The sequence below is a fragment of the Dromaius novaehollandiae genome, chromosome 25, assembly GCF_036370855.1.
Source record: "Dromaius novaehollandiae isolate bDroNov1 chromosome 25, bDroNov1.hap1, whole genome shotgun sequence".
In the NCBI taxonomy this organism is placed as follows: domain Eukaryota; kingdom Metazoa; phylum Chordata; class Aves; order Casuariiformes; family Dromaiidae; genus Dromaius; species Dromaius novaehollandiae.
In genome coordinates, this window is record NC_088122.1 from 5,953,122 (window position 1) to 5,976,452 (window position 23,331).

The window sequence follows — 23,331 nt, forward strand, 5'->3', positions numbered from 1 at the left end:
AAACTTGAGTTTGCAGAGAGCTGAGCTGAGGCGACTCCCTCCCCTGGGTGCTCAGAGAGGCTCCGCACCCCAGACAAGGTGCGGCAGGGCACTAACCTGGCAGGGCTCTAACCCTGTTTCCCTCTGTCACCTGTGCAGAGTGCAAGGATGTGAACAAGGTGGCCTACTGCCCGCTCGTCCTGAAGTTCAAGTTCTGCAGCCGGACCTACTTCCGACAGATGTGCTGTAAAACATGCCAGGGGCACTAGGAACAGAGCGAAGTGACCCCCGTGGGAAAACTGGAAGGCAAAAGCTACGCCGGAGGGCAGCCGAGCCGTGCCCTTCCTCTCCGCCCCTGGGAATCTCCCCTGGATCCAACACAGACATTGGTCGTGCTTCCGGTGGGAGCCGGCGTCACCCCACCCTGTCCCCCAAGGACACGCACCCTTCCCTCCCGAGCACCCCAATGGCAGGATCCCAGTTAAACCACTGCCGGCCGCTCCAGAGACCGCCACGGCCAAGCACGAGAGGAGCCGGTCACCACGGCGGGAGAGGGAGAAGCTGGGCAGAGCGCGGCAACAAGGACATTACTTGAAATTCTGACATTGTTATTTATTTAGTAGCGGACCTAGGTCCTGCAGGTGCCAGCCGACGGCCACCGAGACGGTACCATTAGCCCCGCTCCTGCCTCGCCCTGCTTGGTGCCCACATCCCGAAGGCATCGCGGGGCATTGCAGGCCATCGTGGGGTGTCTCCAAGGAGGCTGAGCGTGCTGCCTGCCGCTGCATTTCCCTGGGGGACATCCCGGGGGACACAGGGAGGATCTCGGCCGCGGCAGGTGACGAGCGTGGCTTGGTGCTGTCAGCTTCTGTGTGATGGACGGAGAAGAGCCAGCGGGGGAGCGGGGTGGGAGCAGGAATCTTGTTTTCTGCATTTGCATCCTGCCGCCTTGGGACCTGCAGCAGGTGATGGAGAACAGGCCACGCGGTGAGCAGAGCGGCAACACCAGTTTCACCGGGAGAGGGGGCTAGTCAAACTCTGAATTTACTTTGATTTGAGTTTTCCCCAATTTTTCCTATGATCATTTTTGTTACAGAGCCATCTCAAAGCGTGAGCTGAGGTCAGGGCCAGGGCACGTAGGGGTTGTATGGTCACTTAGTGGGAGTTGGAGATGTTCCAGTCTGCAGGAAACAAAGCAAGGGAGGATGCAAGACGAGAACCATCTGGGTCACAGCGTCCCCATTGCCCAGCCATGAACTAGGACCCAGGTCCCTGCAGGGCCCTCCCCAGGGAGCAAGATGGCCCCCAAAGGTGCTTTGCCCCCAGGGGCAGCCTCGCTGCGGGCTGCTGTGGCCTCGGGGTGCCAGTCCGGGTGCCACCCCGCTCCTCTGCCCCTAGGAGACTCCAGTGATGGGAAAAGAGCAGGCTTGAAATTCCTCCAGGTCACCTCCCTTCAGGCAAAATCTGGGCTATCGCGTGAATCCCTCCACGTGGCCCATGGGAGCAAAGGGACCTGAGTTTTCAATGTACAAAGCATGTGCTTTTTATTATTATTATTATTATTATTGTTATTATTATTTTCAGGCCTTTCTGCATCACAAAGATGGAAAAGCTCATCCGAGCCCCCCAGTTCTGTTCCCCTCGCGGGTCATCCTTAGGGTGAAGGGATGAGGTTGGCCCTCTTTCCCCGAGCAAACCCCTCTGCCCTGCTGGCCCCCATGTCTTAACTACCCGGGTGCATTTTTCCCTGCTCATCAGTCAATCGCCGCTTCTCTGGTGCTCAACAAATCCTGACTGGCTGACGAGCGGGAGTTAATTTGTCTTCCTTCTCGGTGCAATGCTCCGTTCTGGCATTTTGGGGAGGGGGGGATGTTTTCACCTTTTTATATAGATATATATAATGAAAAATGTTTAAAGTACTAACTCTGAGGAGGAGCAACGTAACGGCATGATTTATAATAAAGGAGTAGCTACGATCCCGGGCGCATGTTCTGGTCCCAGTGTCGTTTCTCCCTGGCAGCTGGTCCCTGACATTGGTCATGCACCCATGCTCCAAGGACCAGCACGTCGTGGCCATCAGCCCCAGCCCACGCCAAGATGCTCCTTGTGCTCACCTTGAAAGAGGGGTTTGGGCAGCTGGGGAGGGCTTTCCCTCTGCCCCCAGGGACTGGAATGGGTTGGAGACATCTCCTGCCAGGGGTGCAAGGCAGGACACCGAGTTGTGGAGAGGGTGATGAGCCATCTCACAGCTTGTTTGAGGCAGAAACTCACAAAGTTGGCGTTGCCTGCTGAAAGACCAGCTTCTTCCAAAAAGTGCCCCTCCCTGTTGTACTTCTATTTCCTGAGCCTTTGGTTTGCCTTTTTTCACTTTCAACCGCCCAAACGAGAAGCTTTTATTTTAAACAAGAAACAAGAGGGTCTGAAAGCGCCATGGCACAAGGAGCATGAGTGTTGCCAGCACCACCTTCGCCTCCATGGGGCTGCGAGACTCCGTTGTCGGGTAGTGGGAGCCACTGCGTCCACACCAAGCATCACCCCGAGGCGAGAGGCCAGCGTTGGTGGCGTATGGGCGATTGCTCTCCTCCAGATAGCCTTGCATCCCATCCACCGGTGGGTCACCATTGCTCCTGCACCACCGGTTTTTCCTGAATTCATACGGCTTGGAAATTTCCCCTGCGCTGACCCAGCTGTCCGAGCAGAGGAGGAGAAGTTGGGAAGACTTCTCCAAAAGCTGAGCTTTGGGGGCTCAGGGCAAGCACGGGTTCAACATTGGTGCTGTGCAGGTAAATCCAGCCACAGCATCAGATCCGTCCGAAGCCTTTCGTTCCCCACTCTCCCAGGGAGGCCTCGGCACCCCATCCAAACTAAGCAGCTGATTTTGCCGAACACCTGGAGGATTTGCAGGTGTTCAGCATCTCCAGTCAAGACGTCCAAAACTCCTGGCTCGGACACTGCGCAATCACAAGCTTCGTTCTAAAGAGAACAAGTAGGATTCTCAAAAAACTTCTTGGCGTTTTGTTCCGGTAATATATTTTGGAGGCTTTTAATTCTATCGTGTCCTTGGGTTCTGCTCACATCCAATTTCAGTCTTTTTCCACCCCAATTGCGAGGCTGAAATGTTGCTTCTTAGAAAGAAAGAGCAACCTGGAGGCCTTTCTGAAGTCTCTTCAGTCCAGGAATTGGGGCACTGCGAGATGCACTGAGCAGCCTGATAATATCTCATGAGCAGTAACGCTTTTCTTTGCTTACCGCCCGCATTCAGATTGTGGCGCATCGCCCCAGGTAGAATATTTTCTCAGCCAAGTGCTTGCACGCCGCACTATGCTTTCCGCCTTTGGCGTTGCAAAATGGTTCGATAGAAACGCTCGTGAGCGCTTTTTCCACCCAGCTCCCAGCCCACGGCTCGGTAACCCTTTGCCACTCATATTGCAAACGCTCCCCGAGTTGCCACCCGTTGAGCTGAAATGGCTCCAGCTGAGTTGGTTTAGCAAGCGTGGCCCCGGCTGCAGCATGTGCCCAGGCACGGGGCGCCCGCATGCTTCCCCACACCAAGGGCCAGGCTGGCGTAAAGACACTGGAAAAGAGTTGGAAAAAGCAGCGACCGATAAAGCATCTTGCTCCTAAAAGCAAAGCCTCCCCCCAGCACCCATCTGCCACCCCGAGAAACATCAAGCTGGCACCCTGGGGTGGGGGAAAGGGTTTTGCAGAGGCTTGGAGCATCCCTTCCCGACAAAACCAAAGAGCCCCAGTGCTACCTGCGTCCGCAGGATGGTAACCTCGGAGCCTGTGGCACCCGTCTGCGGCCGAGGTGGGGAACGCAGGGCAGGGCCACCCCGAAAGCTCCCCCCGACAGAGGAAAGCAGCCCTCGATCTCCCCACCCCCCCGCCAGAGCAGCTCAGTGCTAAATGAGGAAGTGGGAGGAGGAAAAAAAAAATTAGTTGCAATTTGTAGTTGCAGCAGAAACACAAAGCGAAGTGCCCGGGGATGGACCCGGGCCCCTGGTGACAGGAGCCCCCCGGTCCCAGGGCAGGACGCGCGGGACGGCCCGGCTTCGGCGACACCATGGTGAGTGCAGCAGGGCACAGCCGGGTCCCCCTGCGCCCCGGGGTGGCTGCGTGCCCGGGGGCTGCCACCCGGTTTTCTCTGCAACCCTGGGACGCTGTCTGCCCCGGCCCCGCTCTTGCAGCCCACATTGGCTCCGGCCACCCTGTCCCTGCCGCGGTCCCCGTGCCGCCGCCAGCGCCTGCAGGTGCAAGGAGCAGGCGAGAGCCACCGGGGCTGCCGGGGTAGCCGGCTCGTCCCGACGACGGCAAGGTGCCGGCAGCGCTGCTCCCGCTCCAGGCAGCAGGCGCCTTGCAGGGTCGGGCTGGGGCTGAGCGAGGCGTTGGGGTAGGGCCATGGGGAGCAGCTGGGGCTGGGGGCTGGGTGCTGCCCGCGGGGTGGCCCGGCTGCATCGGCTGCATCGGCTGCATCAGCTGCATCGGCCGCCGGGAGCCCGTTTGTACCGTGCGCGGGGTCCGAGTGGGGCCGGGGCTGCCTGCGGCAGGGCCTGGGGGCTCAGGGCGACGAGGCTGGTGGGAAGGTGCTCTTGCTTTCGCCATCAATGCGGTCCCCAGCGAGGGAGAACCCATTTGTTCCTGCCAACTCAACTTCCCGAGAAACACTTTTGGTTTCAGCACTTCCCGGCCGTGGTGGGAGCGGGGAGTCGGCCGGGTCCAGCCGGCGGCGATGCCTTCCCGGCAGTCGCCCCTTGCCGAACAGCTTTGCCGCAGCATGCGGGGAGGTGACAGCAGCCAGGTGCCAGTTTCCATCCTCAAACTGGGCTCATGGCAGGACCCGTGACCCAGCAAGGGCTGAGCAGGGACCGCAGCCCGCTCCGGGCGCAGGGGATGGGGCTGCTGCAAGGGCAGCGGCACTGTCCGGAGCTGGAAGTGGCTCTGGAGGAAGGAGAAGAGGAAGATGAAGACTCTTGAAATGGGCTGGCTACAGGCTAACAGGGGTGGAAGAAGCTAGGGCCGAGCCGGGGAGGCTGGAAAGGCCCAAGGGGCACCGCGGGCAGGGTGGAGCGGGAGTCCCCGCGGGCACTGGGACACTCTGGGACGGGCAGGGGGGAGAGGAAGGACCAGAGGTGAAAGAGAAATAGTTAAGGGGAAAAAATGGGGCTTTTGTTTTCCCCTCCCGCGATGGAGAACCAAGGGATCCTGGCAGCACGGTGGGGAGATGCTCAGGCTGGAAGTGAGATGGGTGCACAGGGCGGCCGCATCCCCAGCTCACGGCTCTGCTCCGGCTGCATTTGCAGCCCTCATCTTCCCACCCAGCAGGGAAGGGGGACCCCGACGAGGGGGAACCGGAGCCACCGGCCCCTCCCCGCCGCTGCGTCAGGGCCAGCCGCGTTGCCGCCCCGGGGGAGGATGCGCCAGCGCAGCCACCCCGCCGCAGCACCGTCTCTCTCCCCGCTGCGAGACACGAACGCCTTCCTCTTCCCGCTGTCATCCGAGGCCTGAAGACACTTTGCAGCTTCCCCCAAGGGACCGTACGAGCCCGTCCGCTGCCTTGCAGCAACCCCCCTGCACCCCTCGGGGCTCCTCTTGCCGGGCTTATCCCGTTTCTCCCGGGAAAGCAGCCAGATTCCCGAATCCCTGCTGGGGTTTGGCTCCAGGGCAGCTCTTTCCATCCCCGTGAGTGCTGCTCGGCTCTGCGACCTCGTGGGTTTGCTGAGAGCATTGCAATATCCTGTGCTGCTCTTCTAGGTATTTCCGGTGGTTTCGTAGGGTGTTGGCTGCGCTGGGGTTTGCCCTTTATTGAAAAAAAAAGGTGCCAACTTCGGCTGCCTTTGCTCCGCAGCTTTTCTCGGTGGCGGGCACCCAAGCTTCAGAGAAAAAAAAAAAAAAACAGATGCTGTTTTGCAACGAAAGTTTTGCAATGATGTTTCGCTGCCCCGGCCGGGGAGACAGGGCCCGTCGGCACAGCCAGGAGCGGGTCTCCGCTGCGCCCAGTGCAGCAGCAGTGGAGAAAGGACCTTTTTTGCAGCGCGGCTGCAGATTTTGCCGCCAAGGCAGCTCCCGGGGCTTGCGAGAGCCACTGCCCGTGCGCGGCGGCAGAGAGCCGGCCGATGGCGTTGGGTCGGGGCTGTGCAGCCCCCCTGCTCCGGCAGGCCCCTGTGGCGGTCCCGCTGCAGACGAGGCTGCCGAGCCCCTGCGACGCTTGGCCTGTCGCTGCGGGATTTCAGCCCCAGAGCAGGTTTCCCGCTGCCCCAGGACCAACAAAAATCACCCGCATGTTCTTCACCCAAACTTCAGCCTGGATGAAGCACCTGCAGCTATTGCACAGGGCCAAGGGGTCCCCTGGGGCTGGGGGCCCTCAGCCGTGCGTTGGGGCATGTATTTCCAAACCCAGGTTTTCAGAACTGTGTCTCAAGGCAGAGCCAGTGCCGCCCCCGGCCCCCTCCCGCGGGAGCCCTTTGCACGCAGCCGAACGGTGCAGAAACACGTGGCCCGGCTGAAATCGGGCACAAACGCCCTCATCGAAGTGATGCCCGAGTTTGCCCTGCAGCCGTGCTTTATCGGGGAACATCATCGCGGCCGGAAAACCGCCTCCGTCGCGCGCAGTGCGGCCGGGGAGCGTGCCCGGGAGGCGGCGGGATGCGGGCAGGGGCTGCGGGCAGGGGCTGTGTCCGGCAACTGCTTGCACGAGAAAGAAATACGAGTGTCAGCTCAAAAGTGCCGAGGTTGCAACACCAGAAACGTGGCTACTTGCCTGAATTCGGTGCCGCCACGGGCGATACCAGCGCAGGGTGCCCGTGCCCGAGGGCGCCGGGATGGGGAGAGGCCAGTGGGGAGCCCACGGCATCCAGCTCCATTGCTTTCAGGGCTTTGAGTTGCATTTGGGAATTTTTCTTTCTTTTCTTTTTTTTTGTTTTAGCGGGGGGAGCACCATATTTTAGGTTGCAGCTATAAGGCCGCTATTAAATCCCGGTGCCTGGCAAGGGCAGAGCTGGTGGGGGAGCAGGGAGCATCCTCGGGGCACGAGGCCGGGAAGCAGGGGCTGCCAGGCAAAATCAGGGAGCAAAGGCAGAGGGATGCGGAGGCTCTTCCCAACCCGGCCAGGCAAGAACACAGAAGCGCCTGAAAGCCCAAAGCCTGGCAGATAAAATGAAGCAGAAGGGGAAGAGCCAAAAAGGGGAAATGGAAGGAGTAAGATGCTGGGGCAAGGCCAGGGGGAAGAGAAGTGAAATCGGTGCTTGGAGCGCTTTGGGCAAAAAGAGGAAACGCAGGGGCGGGCAGCAGTGAGCCGACACGCAGAGGAGCAGAGACGGCTCCGGGCAGACATGTCCCCTCCCGGGATGCCCTGCGGTCGACCGGGGCCCCCTGATGCCGGGGCAGCGTGCAGGGCCCAGGGGCTCCCTGCCAGCCCCGAGCACAGCCCCGGCTGGGTGCTGGCACGGCCCTCGCCGGCACTGCGTGCCCGGGCGGGCACCTCGCTGCAGCTTTGCACGGAGCAGCAAGTGCAGCAAGTTTCCTTTGTAACAGTGAGGATGAGAGGCCTCGGGGGGTGGAGGGGGGGCTGCTATTATTTGCAAGGTGAAATCATCCCGTCCCATCCCCAGGAAGGGCCTTGTCTAGCCCCCCAATGGCTTAAATTGCAGCTCATAACGTTTTCCTTCCGCCCCGTTGTCACGAGAGGATGAAGCCAGGCCACTTTCGGGGCTTTTTTCTCTGCGGTCGGAAAGCAGGTAGTTACATTCGCCCGGGCAGGGAGGAAACGGTGCCCGAGGACCATTTACACCTGTGGCCTGGGCTGCTCCCTTTGCCCAGCAGCTGCACCGAGAGCAAACGGAAATGCAGCAGGGAGGCAGCAAGCCGAGGGTGCACCAGGTCGGGCAAACACCAATGGGCTGCCCTCAGATTTTTGCCTTTCTCCTTGGGTTATTTTTGCAGGCAGAGCCTAGGCAGCGATTGCTTTTTCCCTGCTCGGGGCTGCTGTGGCAATTTATTCACTCCTTAACCCATTAACGAGCAGGATGATCTTGCAAACGGGCTGTTGGTGCCCAGTTTGCTCCTTTCTGTTATGCTCAGCCTGCAAGACCGGCGCAGGGAGGCAGGATTCAGCCAGAGGAGGGGCTCCCAGCTGGGCAAACCATGGCCCACCTGCGGGGCTTTGCTTCTTCCTCAGCCACCGCTTCCCCAGAGCAGCTTTTTAGGAGCTTTGCAGACCCTACGCCAGCTGCACCACGCACGGTGCTGGTCGCGCCCCGGTGCAGCGGCTCTCGCCGTCTCCCTGCAGGGCAGCAAGGAGCGCTTCCACTGGCAGAGCCACAATGTCAAGCAGAGCGGCGTGGACGACATGGTGCTGCTCTCCAAGATCACCGAGGAGGCCATCGTGGAGAACCTCAAGAAGCGCTTTATGGACGATTACATCTTTGTATCCTTCCCAGGGCCACGCTCGGGAGCTTTGTGGGGGAGCAGGTCGACCCAGGGCACCCTGGTCCCAAGATGGGGTTGGGATTAGCCTGGGGGAATAGGGGTGGCTGTTGCAAAGGTTCTTCACCCCTTTATATGCTGCAGCCCTGCGCAGCCCGAGTGGTTCAGCATTAACTGGGGAAAGGGCCTGTCTCTGCAGCATGGTCCCACCGGCTTGCAGCTCCCTCCTTAGCCTGCCGGGGCTGCGCAGCAGGACGTCGCACCAGGGCACGGACGGACTCTGCTCCCCTGGTCCAGATGGGCAGCACAAGTGTGGGCGCCTGCACAAGCCCCCGCCCCGGAGGTGCCCGCCACCGCGGTGCACCCGGAGACCTCGGCCGGCCCCAGCACGCAGCCCACGGCGGGTGCAATGAGACGGCAGGACGGCGGGTGACCCCAGTGCCGGCTCACGCAAAACAACCCCTTTTACGAGCTGCTCTGCGGAGATACTCCAACTGCCACGGTCCATTCCCTGGGCCGCCATGCCCTGAGATGCCACTTGGATCCCTCCTTTCCAGCCTCGAGGCATCAAGGATTGCAAAGCAAGCCATAACCAAGATCCTCATCCGACTTCTTCCGCAATTCCTGCAGCCCTGTGAAATCCCCGCTGGGAGCCGGATCCTAACGGCCACATTTGCATCACCTCCTGCGGTTCCCCAGGCTGACGGCCCTCCAAGCTGCCATCTCCCCTTGGGCTGAGACGTCCCCCCGTGGTGCCGTGTCCTCCCTCCCCAGCCACAGCTGCAGGGTCAGGGTCTCCATGCCACCCCCGGGGATGCTCGCAGCTGCACCCCGGGGAGCCACATCTTTTTGCCGTGGGATGGAGCCTCCCAGTGACGCCGCGATGTCACCTCCGCCCTGCCGGAGACCTCCAGCGATGGCAAATCCAAGCAGAAAAACTCTGCAGTGGTCCTTGGGGCAGATCAGGAGCAATCTCGTAGACCTGGAAGGGGGAAGCCGCCTTTTAGCTAGGTCTTTGCTTTCTGCTGCTCTCAGGCTGGTTCAGACACTGCCAGGCGAGCACAGGGCGCTGCTAAAACCCTCCGTCCTGCCCAACGTTGCCCCGTGCCATCATCCAGACCGGCTTTCGCATGAGCGCTGCCGGCTCCCCGTACCGAAGTGCTACTGCTCAGCACCATGCCTTATGCTCTGCGGCTCTCGCGCTTCACTCGCCCCAGCCAAGCGAGGCAGGACAGATGGGGCCGGCGTCCCACTGCGGCAGGAATTCACAGCAGGGCTTTGAGACCTGCCCGCGTTGCCACAGAGGGATGCTCTCACTCCTCGCTCGCCCCCAGCAAGGATCGTGACAGCTCAGCATCCCTGCAGCATCCATCCACTCGCCCCCCAGCAAGGATCGTGACAGCTCAGCATCCCTGCAGCGTCCATCCACTCGCCCCCCCAGCAAGGACCGCAGCGGCTCGGCATCCCTGCGGCATCCATCCGCTCCCCACTGCTCCCAATCCTGGCAGCTGCCAGGTCGGGCTAGGAAAGGGGAAAAAAAATCATTAAATTGCAGGGCAGGGCAACGTGGTGGCTTGGGGCAGCTGCTCGGCCAGGGGAGAGGCTGGCGTGTGCAGCGGCAGTGGTCTCACCGCTGAAAGTAGCTGTGGTTTCCCTGAAGATGAAGCGCTGGCCTTACAAGGCGATGCGCCGTCCAGGGCAGGCGGTGACGCAGTGCTCATCCTTGCTCTTACAGCAGCTGTGGGGCTTTAAATGCATTTGGGGGTTGGGTTTGGGGCTTGGGTTTTTTTTTTTTCCTTTTGCAAGAAAAGGGAAAAAAGAAAAAACACAACCTCTACCTTCCTTTTTTCTCACCGTGCTGTGCAGAGCCTGCTGCCGTGACTCAACACCCCACACTTCTGCATTTCCCGCAAAAGCTCTGCTCTTCCTGCCCTTTGGCTCCTCTTCCTCTGCCTTTCCCACCCTCAGCGTGGGCTGAAAACAGGACAGCCGACCGTCCCTGCCCTCGCCAAGGGCTCACCCCGCCGGGGTCGTCCCTCTCCGTAGCATCCGCCCAGGCACCGGCGCCTGCTTGGGGTGCTGGGGACTCATCCCCGTCCTCCCACTGCATCCATCTCTGTTGCCATCATTTGCAGGCTCAGTTCCCTGCTTTTCTGTCCCTTGGCCGTTCTCTTCCCCCTCCCTTAACATTTATGCTCCCCTCCACCCTGAGGGAGATTTTGGGGTGCTCCAGGCCGGGCTGCGGTGGCCGGTGGTGGAAGAAAGCAGAGGGAGGTGCTGAGCAAAGGCAGGAGCTGGTGGTTTCTCCCGTGAGGTCCCCCTGCTCTGTGCCTCAGTTTCCCTGTTGAATGGGGACGTTCTCTGCTCCCATTGCAAAAAGCATGGCTGGATGACGCTGAGCATTAACAGCAAGGAGCTCGGAGCATGGCAGGAATGCCAACGGCAACCAGCACATCCGCTGCTGGCCCCGGGATAAAAATCCTGGTGGTATCACGGTGCCATTGCTAGGAGCAGGCAGGGAGCCCCCAAATACGCTTCTGCCGTTACTCCCCGGCCTGGCTGTGCCATCGAGCCCTCTTGCACCGATGTCGCCCTGAGGCTGTGTGCAGGAGGCGAGCGGGGCAGGGATGGGGGGACACGGGAGACCACCGGACAGACCTTAACCTGCCGCTCAGACCTACATCGGGCCGGTGCTCATCTCCGTTAACCCCTTCAAGCAGATGCCCTACTTCACCGACCGGGAGATCGAGCTCTACCAAGGGGCGGTGAGGACGCTGCACGCGGGCTTTGGGGGTCGGGGAAGGGAGGGGACATTGAGCTGAATGGGGTTCGTTAGCTGCCTTCTGTGCTGCATCTGCCTGCAAGTGCCTGGGGGCTCTCCCACGACCGGCCCCATCCTCCCTTTGGGTGCTGCGGGAATCGGCATTCCCAAACCAGACTGGTGCTCCCGTTTAGGGTCAGCAACGAGACTCGGGAGCAAATCTGCAGGCCTGGGAAATTCAGCTAATAAATACAGGCAAAAGCAACCCAAACGTGATACAATACAACCCCAAATGACATTAATTCTGCCACAGAGGGACTCCACCAAAGAGCTGAGAAAACACAAAATGCCTCCAGCAAGCTCACTTTTTTTGTGCCAAGAGGATATGCCCCATCCCTGCTCCATGCGTGTTCCCTCAGGCAGTGCGTGGGCAGAGTTAAGGTGATTTGGAGCTGGCGCCTGTCCGCAGAGGCGGGGAGGCTGCTCCGCGCTCAGCGCCGCTCTCCGTATCCCCTCTCTAGGCTCAGTATGAAAATCCCCCCCACATCTACGCCCTGACTGACAACATGTACCGGAACATGCTGATCGACGGGGAGAACCAGTGCGTCATCATCAGGTACGGGGCCGGCGGAGGGCGAGAGCTGGGCCTTGGTGCCACCGCGCCATCAGGACCCCCAGACCCAGCACACAGTCCGTCTCCCTCTCCGTTAAGTGAGACCAAGGCTGTGTTGTGCAGGGTGTTGTACAGGCAAGAAAACAGGCGCTTCTCGCCCCTGGGGTACCTGAAGCCCAGCGCAGAGGGATGCTTGGAAGGATCCCAGCATCCAGGCCGTGGCCCTGCGGCTGCAACGGGCTGTCGTTCCCTGCAGGAACTGAGCCTTGCACAACGCAGTTTTCCGGTCGTGTGTTGCAAGGGAACAGGCCAGGATGTGGGGCAAGTCCCGAGACTTCCCCTTTAGTCTCCATAGTCCTGTGTTCCCCCCCCAAATCCATCAACAAAAAGTCCAAAATCTCTTCCCAGAGTAGCCAGCCTTGCTCCAGCCGGGGCGATCCAGCCCGGTTTCTGTCCCAGGACATCCCCAAAGCAGCAGCAGCCCCCACCCCCTGCCACGTGCACAGGCTCCCGGGCAGATCACCCAGCCCCGGGACCCCAGGGCTCCCTGCACCACTCCAGCACCCTACGAGCCCCCCTGCTGCAGCGTGGGGCTTATTCAGGGCTGGACCCTCGGCCGGTGCCGTTCATCTCCCCTGACCCAGACCGAGGGCCTGAGCTGGGGATGGGGGGACCTGGCTCTGCTGCCTGGACCGGGCATTTCTGCGCCCTTCACTTCTCTGCCTGGGTGTTTCCGCAGCGGAGAAAGCGGGGCTGGGAAAACAGTGGCAGCGAAATACATCATGGGCTACATCTCCAAAGTGTCCGGAGGCGGAGAGAAAGTGCAGGTACCATTCCCGTGCTCAGCCGGGTGTTTGCTTCACCTCCATCCATCCCCTCCCTGTCCCTCTGCCTCCCCCCAGCCCCGCTTTCTCCTCCATCTGCAGCATCTCCCTGGGGCAGGGAGACCTCGGGGATGCCGCCAGCTCCGAGCTGGGGTGCTCCCAGGTGGGACCCCACAGGGAGGCCCGGCATCCCCCTGCTCAGCCTTGTCCCCTCCTCTTGTCCCCAGCATGTGAAGGACATCATCCTGCAGTCCAACCCTTTGCTGGAAGCGTTCGGGAATGCCAAAACCGTCAGGAATAACAACTCCAGCCGCTTCGTAAGTCCTTGGGGCAGGATGCTGCGAGCCTGGGTCATGCTGAGAGCCAGCACCTGCCCCAGCATCCCGGCCTGAATCCGTCCCGGTGATGCCAAGATCCGGGAAGCTGGAGCACTGATGCCGTCAGTGTGCGGATGGGGGAGAGGATAACAGGGCTGAAGGCAGGGGGTTTCCATCGGACCTCGGAGGAGGCAACACAGCCCCGTGCCTGCAGGCTCTGAGCAGCAACATGTCCCATTGGCAGGGGAAGTACTTCGAAATCCAGTTCAGCCGGGGCGGCGAGCCTGATGGAGGGAAGATCTCCAACTTTCTGCTGGAGAAGTCCCGGGTGGTGAGCCAGAACGAGAACGAGAGGAACTTCCACATCTACTACCAGGTACGGGCACGCCAGCACCTGCCCCGCGGCACCCGCGGGCGCTGCTCCTGGTAACTGCAGCCCCTGTTCGCTCTCCCCGCGCCCGGCAGCTCATCGAAGGGGCGTCCCAAGAGCAGCGGCAGAACCTGGGCATCATGACACCCGATTATTACTACTACTTGAACCAGTCGGACACCTACCAAGTGGACGGCACCGATGACCGCAGTGACTTCCATGAGACCATGGTGAGTGCCTGCGGGGGCTCCCCGAGCCCGGGCACCACTGTCTGTGGCCGGGCGCAGGCTGATGGGCTCCTTGCGCCCCCCCAGAACGCCATGCAGGTCATTGGCATCTGTGGAGAGGACCAGCAACTGGTGCTGCAGATCGTGGCAGGGATCCTCCACCTTGGGAACATCAGCTTCCGGGAAGAGGGCAACTACGCCCAGGTGGAAAATGCTGATGGTGAGTACAGCGGCACCCCTTGTTCAGCAGCACAAGCGGAGATGTTCATGGAGATCCTTTGCACTTGAACACAAACTTCTCATAGCACATATCCCTTGGCAGAGGAAAGAGGTGGCATCAGCATCTTCCCCACTTCAGAGATGGGAAAACTGAGGCAGTAAGCAAGAAAATGACACAGCCATAGTTAGAAAATCACTGGCAGGGGATAGATGGCAGGAGTCCTGTTTGGCAGTCCCTTGCAGTGATTTAGTAGAGGGAGGACACCATCACACGTCTAGTTGCTAGACCGCAGTTGTCCCTTCCTCTTTTGGGCTTGGCCAGTGTAGGAGGGTCTGGCAGCCCTGGTGGCTGTGGGCAGCATCCCTGAGACATACGTCCATCCTGACCACCCTCTCTTTGCCCAGTGCTGGCCTTTCCTGCCTACCTGCTGGGGATCAACCAGGAGCGGCTCAACGACAAGGTCACCAGCAGGAAAATGGACAGCAAGTGGGGCGGCCGCTCGGAGTCCATCAACGTCACCCTCAATGTGGAGCAGGCAGCCTACACTCGGGATGCCCTGGCCAAGGGCCTCTATGCGAGGGTCTTCGACTTTCTCGTGGAGGTGCGTGCCCCCTCACAGCCCCACCGCGGATGGGGATGCTCCAGCCAGGTAGTGCGTGCCCCTTCTTTGCAGGAGGTAACTCCTAGCCCCGTCCTCTGCCAAGGCACAAAGAGCTTTTGCTTGGTGCTTGGGTCATGAGCGCAGCAGATGAGATGGGAAGAGCTGGCCACATCCTTGAGATGACCTCAGAAATGGGGCATGAGGTGGTGACATAGGTGAAGTGTCTCAGGACACCAGCCCCGCAGAGAAGGGGTATGAGTGGGGGCCATCTGCTCCAGTGTACAGTCCACTGAGCTGGCAGGAGCTCTCGATGAAGGAGCTTTGGGCCATCTCTCCCTGCAGTCTATTAACCGGGCCATGCGGAAGCCACACGAGGAATACAGCATTGGGGTGCTCGACATCTACGGCTTTGAAATATTCCAGGTACTGGTGGCTTTTCTGTAGAAGCCCGGCTGGGGACTATCCGTCCTCCCTCTCCTCTGGTGACATGAAAGGGGCAGAAGCCAACTCAGCCCTATCTTATTTTTCCTCTTCCATTCTCTTCTGCAATTTTGCAGAAAAACGGCTTTGAACAATTCTGCATTAACTTTGTGAATGAGAAGCTGCAGCAGATCTTCATCGAGCTGACCCTCAAGGCAGAGCAGGTACAGGGGACTGGGCACGGTGCGGTGGGGGGAGCTGAAAGTTGCCCAAAGTCCTGATTCCTGCACCCCAACACCTCCCCAACCCCGGGCAGATCCCAGCAACACAGAGAGCAGCCAGGCGTTGGCAAATCCCAGAAATCAGGTCTCTGGTCTGACAGAGAAGGTGACCCAATTCCATTTTTGTAGGTATGGCTCAAAAACCCCAAGCACAAGGACTTTGCAGATTGTAGGTGACCACTATTCATGAGCGGAGGACAGGAGAGGAAAGGCTGCCTGTGTCTGTCCATCTGCACGCAGCTGCCCTCACCCGCCTCTCTCCGCTCTTCCCTAGGAGGAATACGTGCAGGAGGGCATCAAGTGGACCCAGATCCAGTACTTCAATAACAAGGTGGTGTGCGACCTGATCGAGAACAAGCTGGTGAGTGGGGTCCCCTCCTCAAGGGGAGGCTTAAGACACCCCGGAAAGACAGACGGACAGGGTGCTGTTCATGGCGGGTGGCCAAAGCCAGTCCTGCCGGGGAGCATCCCTGGGCAAGCAGCAGCACCAGGGAGGTGCTCTACATCCTTAACTCAAGCAGCAATTCAAAGGAAAGCAGCTTCGAGCAGCGCAGGGCACTTAAAGCCAGATACGGGACTGGGGCCTGCCCAAATCCCCCAGGGCTTCGCTGAGGGCACACAGGTCATCCCAGGCTTGGCTGCCTCCCCCAGAACCCACCCGGGATCATGAGCGTCCTGGATGACGTCTGCGCCACCATGCACGCGACTGGCGAAGGGGCCGACCAGACCCTGCTGCAGAAGCTGCAGGCAGCCGTGGGGACGCACGAGCACTTCAACAGCTGGAACTCGGGCTTCGTCATCCACCACTATGCAGGCAAGGTACACGGCACGCGCCCTGAGCACGGGTGCCCCTCGCATGCATGGCGCCGGGGGGATTTGCCTGGCCCAGGCGGGCTGAGCTCCCTCCTCTCACGGCCCCTCCAGGTCTCCTACGACGTGACGGGCTTCTGCGAGCGCAATCGCGACGTGCTCTTCACCGACCTGATTGAGCTCATGCAGAGCAGCGAATAGTGAGTCTGGGGAGTGCCTCAGTCCCCCACAGCATCCCTTGAGGGCTCAGTCTGGGTGCAGCATCCTCAAAGCCAGAGAGGAAAACTTGTGTCTTGGACCATCTCGCACTCCTGCCCCGGCCAGTGCCTAGCATCCTGCATCGCCCCTTGGGGACTGGTGGCATCTCCCCGTCAGGTGCAGCAGCAGCAGGATTCGAGAGATGCTGGTCTGGATGAAGGGGGAAATTTGGAGGGGTCTGGCTCAACCTTGGTGCAGACTGATGCCTAACATCCGTGTTTCACAGCAGCAGAAACTGGGGCTGGAGCTGGTTCCTGTGATGGGCTAGCACTTGCTGAGCCTCCCAGAGTCCCTCAGCTCTCACCCACTCACTGTTATCTGCCTTTCAGTGGTTTCATCCGGATGCTTTTCCCAGAAAAGCTGGATTCTGACAAAAAGGGCCGACCAACCACAGCGGGCTCCAAAATCAAGGTATGTCCTGGAGGCTGCAGGACAGCAGCTGCCTTTCCCTCGGGCAGCAACAGGGTGCTGGGCTCCTGGCAAAGCCTCCGAACACTGCCAAGGTTCATCTTCGCAACAGAAACAAGCTAACGACCTGGTGAACACGCTAATGAAGTGCACGCCACACTACATCCGCTGCATCAAACCCAACGAGACCAAGAAACCCAGAGACTGGGAGGAGAGCAGGTAAAGGAGGCCTCTGCATCACGGCGCCTGTGAAGCCTGGGGGCCGGTGCATGGTGGGGTCCGGCTTTCCCACAAGGATCGAGCTGCCAAGCGGATCCCTGGACCTGTTCCTCTCCATGGGAGCTGCAGTGCAGGGTCTCGTCCCACCCTGAGCACTTCCCTCGCCGCTCTTGGCTCCACAGGGTGAAGCACCAAGTCGAGTACCTGGGGCTGAAGGAGAACATCCGGGTCCGCCGGGCGGGTTTCGCCTACCGCCGCATCTTCCACAAGTTCCTGCAACGGTGAGCGATCGTTGGGGCCAGCCCCAGACGGAGGGCAGCGAGTCCGGGGCGTGCACTCATGGCCCCTCTGCCGGCAGGTACGCCATCCTCACCCCGGAGACGTGGCCCTCCTGGCGAGGGGACGAACGCCAGGGCGTGCAGCACTTGCTGCGGTCCGTTAACATGGACCCAGACCAGTATCAGATGGGCCGGAGCAAGGTGTTCGTCAAGAATCCCGAATCGGTAGGTGGCCCAGCTCTGCCCGTCACCTTGCAGCTCTGCATGGGTCTGGAGAGGCACCTGGTGAGCAGCACCCATCCAGCCTCCAGAAGGGACATCCCTGTGTCCAGCTGGGCATCAATTTGGGCCATGCTGGGGTGGTTTTGGGAAGAGGATGCTAATACCTGGGAGAAGGGAGGGAGACCCTGGCCAGGTGGCCCCGTTCCCAGCCAGGCTCAGCACCCCATGTCCACTCGTGCAGCTCTTCCTCCTCGAAGAGATGCGGGAGCGGAAGTTTGACGGTTTTGCCCGGGTGATCCAGAAGGCCTGGCGGAGACACATCGCCATCCGGAAGTACGAGCAGATGCGAGAAGAGGGTAAGACCGTGGGGCCAGAGCCACAGCAGCCAGGCCAGGAGCTGGGCAGTGATGGCAGTTTCAGGTCGGGAGCAGCACCCCGCAAGGATGCTCTCAGCCGGAGTCAGCCACGTCGCTGCCTACTGGCCCGGCCACCAAAGGAGCAGGAGACCAGCAGCCCAGCTCCTAATTGCAGTGATAATAAGGATGGGATGATGGGGGGGCTGGAGAGCAGGGTGCCTGGGGTCTTCACTGGGATTTTAAAGGAGGGAATGGACTTCTTGCTACTATTTCCAGCCCTGACAGGGGCCATAGGACAGAAATTAGAGCCCGTCTCTGTCTCCCTCTCTCCATTTCATTGCCTCCAAAAGGGATGGACATGAGTAGGAGACTCAGTTTTGAGATGGATCCTGCTCTGCTGCAGGGTACCCAATGCTCAGTGCAGAGGGATGGGAAAGGCCAGTGGTTCACCACCCAGCTCCCATTGCAGGCGTTTCCCAATGTCTCCAAATGTACAGTGAAAAATCAAGAGGAAAACCCCACAGCCTGGGATGGTGTCTCTTTCCCACAATGCAAGGTTTTGAGAGCAATTAATGTGATTAAAAGCCAGCAAGGTTCAAACAGCTCGGATGCCTTCTATGGCATGCAGTGGGCCTCACGTCCTGCTGCCACGGCTTGTGGGATGTCTCACGTGGCTCTAGCAGCCAGATTTATAAGGCCAGGAGATGCTTGGCCCCGCAGGCTCCTGGTGCCGAGCTCCAGTGGTCCAAGCAACAGGCTTAGCTGCCCAGCTGGCAGGGCCCCGGCCTGACCAGCATCACTTTGGGGTCCCCGCACAGCTTCCAACATCCTCTACAACTTCAAAGAGAGGAGGAGGAACAGCATCAACAGGAATTTTGTGGGTGATTACCTGGGCATGGAGGAACGGCCAGAGCTGCGCCAGTTCATGGCCAAGAGGGAGCGGATAGACTTCGCTGACTCCATCACCAAGTACGACCGGAGATTTAAGGTAAACGGACCCAGCTGGGGCTCAGGGGAAAGTCCAAGCCATGTCACGTTCTCATGACTCATCGTGGATGTGCTTGGATGGACCCATGTAGGCCTCGTGTCCCCCAGTGAACATACACTTCACGTACCCGTGTCCCTCACCCCCTGCTCCTGCCCATCCCCAGCCCATCAAGCGAGACTTCATCCTCACCCCCAAGTACTTCTACCTGATTGGCCGGGAGAAGGTGAAGAAAGGTCCCGAGAAGGGGCAGATCAAGGAAGTGCTCAAGAAGAAGGTGGAGATCCAGGCTGTGAGCGGCGTCTCGCTGAGGTGCGTCCCCTAGCACGGGGCTGGGACCACACGTGGCTCCACAAGACTCTTTGCAGGGGGACCATGAGGTCTTCAGCAGCCCCATGGGTCAGACAGGCTGGCGTGCTGGCCCGTCCTGGGTCTCCCAGGCTTTCTCCATCCTCTGATCTCCAACCTATTGTTGGAGATGAAGGTGTCAGAGCACCACACCATGGTGGGGAGGGAAGAGATAGGGGACTCATGAGTCTGGGGTCCCTGCAGGGTTGGCTGCGTCCTTGCTTTGGAGGCCTGGGAGGTTTCCCACTAGCTCAGCCTCCAAATTTGTTGGCTTGGGTGGACCAGACTCCAGACTGAGTGGGGTCTCCTGGTTCCCAACCAGCGCTGGTTGGGATCAGCATTGCCTGTGCCCAGTGTCTAACACTTCCCCTCTTGGGGGTTTCTCCGAGCAGCACCAGGCAGGATGACTTCTTCATCCTCCATGAGAATGAAGCCGACAATTTCTTGGAGTCGATCTTTAAGACGGAGCTCATCAGCTTGCTGTGCAAACGCTATGAGGAGCTCACCCGCAGCAAGCTGCACCTCACCTTCAAAGACGCGTAAGGACTGGGGCAGCACTACTGGCTGGGCTTGACTCTTTCCTCTCATGGCCCAAATTTTCAAGGCCAATCACATGTGCCATGGAGGGCTGGCTCTGTAACCCCACAGCGGGGTGGGTGTCCCAAACCTTGGCCTCACGGCCTGCCTCTCTCCGCCAGACTACAGTTCCGGGTGAAGAAGGAGGGCTGGGGCGGCGGCGGCACCCGCAACGTTACCTTCGCGAGAGGCCAGGGCGACGTGGCCGCCCTCAAAGCAGGAGGCAAAACCCTTACGGTCAGCATCGGGGACGGGCTCCCCAAGAACTCCAGTGAGTGCCGGCGCCAGGGCATCCCGCTGGGGAGAGGCAGCGGGAGGGCCGGCAGCACCGCGGTGGCTGGGCTACAGCAGCGAGGGGCTGGTGCGGTGAGCCACCATGGGCCTGGGCACAGGTCCTCGGGCACACACGCTTGCCTTTCACCAGCAGCATGGTCACGCTGCTGCTCATGGGATGGGGGGACCAGGCACGTCGGGGAAAGAGGCAGCCAACCCATTGCCGACTCCCCAGACGTCTCTGAGGACCTCATGACGCTTATGGGTACCATCACCTAACGGGGGTCTTTCGTCCCCCCAGAGCCCACGAGGAAGGGGGTGACGCAGAGCAGAGGTTGCCACAGGCCACCAGCAGCCTCCCGAAGTGCCCCAACAGCACCAAGAGGTGAGGGCAGTGCCAAAGGGGTCGGCACCGGGGAGCCAGTCCCTGAGGGCAGACCCCAGCCTGGCCCAGCGGCCTCTGCCGCCATAACATGCCATCTCTGGGGGGGTCTCCAGGCACCTGCAGGAACGGGGCACCCCAGTTCCCCCGCAGCAACAGCCGGGCGCGGCAGGACACCTACACGGCGCACCAGAAGCAGGCGCGGGGGCCACCAGTCACGGCACTGCCCATGCAAAGCAGCCGCAAGGCAAAGACGCGGCCGCCATCCGAGCAGAACATGGAGTTCCTCAACGTGCCTGACCAGGGGGTGGCTGGGTAGGTCACGGTACCGTCCCCCAGTGTGCCCAGCCCGGCCCTGACCTCTGCCTCTAGTTGCTGCTGCCCCAGACACTGGCTTTTCCCTCCACGGCCAGCTCACCCTCCTGGCCTCATCCAGCTGGACCTGCTCCGGGTGGTCTGGCCGTGCTGGCAGGTCTCCTTGGGTCTTCTCCACACCAGTTCTCCCAGTGCCTGCACTAGGAGGACCTTCCCTTTGCAGTGCTGAGCTGGGGGCACAGAGCAGCACTTTGGTGGGGGAGATCAAGGCTGGAAGGGGGATGTAGCCCTGGGCTTGGTTCAGCATGCCACACTGTCCCGGGTACAGCGTGATGTCCTGCCGTATCCTACGCTCACCTCTTTTAATGTCATTTGTCCTTGACCCTGCAGCATGCAACGGCGGCGAAGCGTGAGCCAGCGGCCCCCTCCGGCCGGGCGCCCCAAGCCCCAGCCCAAGGCAGCCGTCCCACGCTGCCAGGCGCTGTACCAGTACGTGGGGCAAGACGTGGACGAGCTCAGCTTCAATGTGGGGGACATCATCGACATCCTCTTGGAAGGTACCCATTGGGCACTGCTGCCCCAGCACCTCTGGGCAAGCCCCCTGCACTCAGGCTTGCAGCACATCAGCACTGTGTAGGTGGTTTTGATGTTGAACTGTTGCTTCTCCCCTTCTCCAGATATCTCTGGTTGGTGGAAAGGTCGGCTCCATGGCAAGGAAGGCCTTTTCCCTGGGAACTACGTGCAGAAGATCTGAGCTCCATCCAGTGGTTGCACGGCCAGGTGTGATGGGAGGCCGCCAGCAGCTTCCTCCCACCTCACCTCCGATGAAGACATGCAGCCCGAGCAAGACCCATGTCCCTGCCTGGAGCAGGCTGGTGGTGGGCAACGGGCAGCTCTCTGCAGCCAGCTGTGGCGTGGAGGCCACTGCACATCCCCAAAGATGGGCTTTGCCAAAATCATTTCAGAGTCCAGCATGAGGAGAGGGCTGACCAGCTCCTTTCTGCAGATGCTGGTGTTAAATAACCGCTTCCCTTCTGGGCTCCCTATTCCCTTCGCTGGCTGCCCAGCCCGTTCCCTACCTCCACGCTGCCCATATCCACTAACCAGGGTTTTAACGGTGGAAATCACTGATTTCCGTGGCTACTTGAAATCACAGCCCTGGAGCAAGGGCTCTCCCTGCTCCTACAGCACGCCACGTCGCAGGAGTGGAACTGCTGAAGGTGGTTCTCGGGTATAAATAGGATTATTGTTAATAAGTGTAGTTATAAAGTTATCCTGTCTGCCAGTGGTGGCTTTGGTCCTCTGACTTTGATGCTGGAGAGTTCATGTATTGCAAGCACAGCAAATCCGAGTCTGACGCAAAAACAGAGCCAAGAATAAGTATTTCACCCCCGGGTCCCTGCGTGGTGACAAGCGCAAATGCATGCAGGAGGCAGCCCGGTTCCCTCCGCTTCGCGTGCTGCGAGAAGATGCCTCCGGGCATGGAAACGAGCTTCCCCCACGCACCCGGCTCAGGTGCCTGCACGACCCAGCGTGACGCTGGACTGCACAGCAGGGCCGGCTGGGACTGCAGAACCTCTTCCTCCCCCGCCAAAGGAATATGGGATGAAAACGCTGGGAAACAGGGCACAACGAGACCTGGGCATTGCTGCTGCACCCCGATTTCCTGGGAAAAGAGCTGCAAGGACTGTTTGGCCAAAGCTCAAAGAGCCTTTTCGGGGCAGAGGTCTGCGGGCTGCACGCGGCCGGGTCGGGCTGGGCTGCCCTGGGCCTGCTCCAAGGGGCCAAAACCCGATGGCTCAGCGGATGTAGCAATTTGTCATGATTAATAAAGAGCTGGGACCTTCCCCAAGAAGCAGGGTGCTGGGGGCTCCTCTCGCGGGCATCCCGGGTGCTGCGCTGCTCGTCCGAGCCGCAATCACAGCATCGCTCAGGGATGAGGGATGTCGAGGGGACTGAGCCCACCCGGGGGCCGGGGGGGGCTTTGGGAGGGGGGGTGGCATCAGGGACATGACCGAACAGTGCCGATGCAGCAGGATTTGTCCCTGTCTGCCCTTCCCTCCCTTGCGGAGGCCCCGTGTCGCTGGGAAGGGCCCCGGCGTCCCCGCAGGCACACGCAGCCCGGGGGGGCTGGGGGCAGAGGGGTGCCCCAAAGGATGCTTTCGCTGCAGGGCTCTGTGACCCCCCCCCCCGTGTTTTTTTTTATATCCCTTTCTTTATCGCCCAGGCACGCTCCTGCGCCGCAGGGCGGAAGTGACGGCAGCCCCCGCTCCCCGCTGGCCCCAGTCCTCTTCCTCTTCCTCTTCCTCCCTCACTGCCACCCCCCCGTGCCCCCGCCTGGCACCCACCCCCTGCCCCGGGCAAGCAAAACCCTTCCTCAGGCCCTAGAGATGGGGGGCAGATGGGGCGGGGGGGGGAAGGGGTTAGGGGAGCCCATTTCCTCCAGGGTGGGGGCGGCACAAGGCGAAAGGCTGCCGGGAAATGGAGTCCGTCCGTCCAGCCCCCCCGCTGCAAACGGCGCATCCGGCAAACGCCCGGCTTGGAGAGGCCTTTCGCCGCAGAGCATCGCGGGGAGGCAGCGCCTCGGCTCTTTTTTCATGAGAAAAAATTAGCTTTGGATACTCCGGAGATTTAGGAACCACCTTCCAGCCCCTATTTGGGGCCACAAGGTGCCCAGCACCCTGGGCCCGCGTCGAGCCGGGGCCGACCACCGGCAGCCACTGCTGGGCAAGCGGCACAGGTCCTGCAGCAGGCACGGAGAGCCCTGGTAGCCCCGGGAGAGGGACCTGCTCCAGGTGCCCCAGGGTCCCGGGTGCTCTGAGGGGCTCACGATGGTCTGAGAGCCCCGGGATGCTCAGAAGGGCCCT

The 23,331-nt window shown here is 60.6% G+C and overlaps 2 protein-coding genes across 5 annotated transcripts in view; both read left to right on the top strand.

Moving 5' to 3' along the window:
* Positions 1-1,966, top strand: part of ADAMTS10 (ADAM metallopeptidase with thrombospondin type 1 motif 10) — a 79,709-nt gene extending 77,743 nt beyond the window's left edge. For all 3 annotated transcript variants that reach the window (XM_026110859.2, XM_026110858.2, XM_026110860.2), the window contains exon 25: positions 139-1,966. In XM_026110859.2, the coding sequence (XP_025966644.1) occupies positions 139-248 (110 nt within the window). In that variant the 3' untranslated portion in view covers positions 249-1,966. The remainder of the gene's footprint in view (positions 1-138) is intronic.
* Positions 1,967-3,937: 1,971 nt separating this feature from the next.
* MYO1F (myosin IF) lies at positions 3,938-22,311 on the top strand. 2 transcript variants are annotated; one of them, XM_026110842.2, is made up of 28 exons: positions 3,938-4,045; positions 8,264-8,401; positions 11,076-11,165; positions 11,683-11,777; positions 12,514-12,601; positions 12,826-12,915; positions 13,160-13,291; positions 13,381-13,515; positions 13,600-13,732; positions 14,137-14,333; positions 14,676-14,756; positions 14,891-14,977; positions 15,309-15,395; positions 15,686-15,853; positions 15,959-16,044; positions 16,432-16,513; positions 16,623-16,729; positions 16,912-17,010; positions 17,088-17,232; positions 17,471-17,585; positions 18,404-18,573; positions 18,737-18,882; positions 19,311-19,457; positions 19,617-19,765; positions 20,069-20,152; positions 20,266-20,464; positions 20,855-21,021; positions 21,142-22,311. In XM_026110842.2, exons 1-28 carry the CDS (start codon positions 4,043-4,045, stop codon positions 21,216-21,218), a joined length of 3,297 nt encoding a protein of 1,098 aa, XP_025966627.2. In that variant the 5' UTR covers positions 3,938-4,042; the 3' UTR covers positions 21,219-22,311. The 2 variants fall into 2 exon arrangements, 1 of the variants encoding a protein (XP_025966627.2); XR_010385076.1 differs by lacking the exons at positions 20,855-21,021; positions 21,142-22,311 and having other exon boundaries at positions 19,617-19,731; positions 20,266-20,402.
* Positions 22,312-23,331: the final 1,020 nt, after the last annotated feature.

Excerpts from the sequence above, each read along its gene's own strand:
- MYO1F (XM_026110842.2), top strand. Across the intron at positions 13,733-14,136 it reads CCAGGTGGAAAATGCTGATG|TGCTGGCCTTTCCTGCCTAC; the intron begins GTGAGTACAGCG and ends CTCTTTGCCCAG. Across the intron at positions 20,153-20,265 it reads TGCCCCAACAGCACCAAGAG|GCACCTGCAGGAACGGGGCA; the intron begins GTGAGGGCAGTG and ends GGGGGTCTCCAG.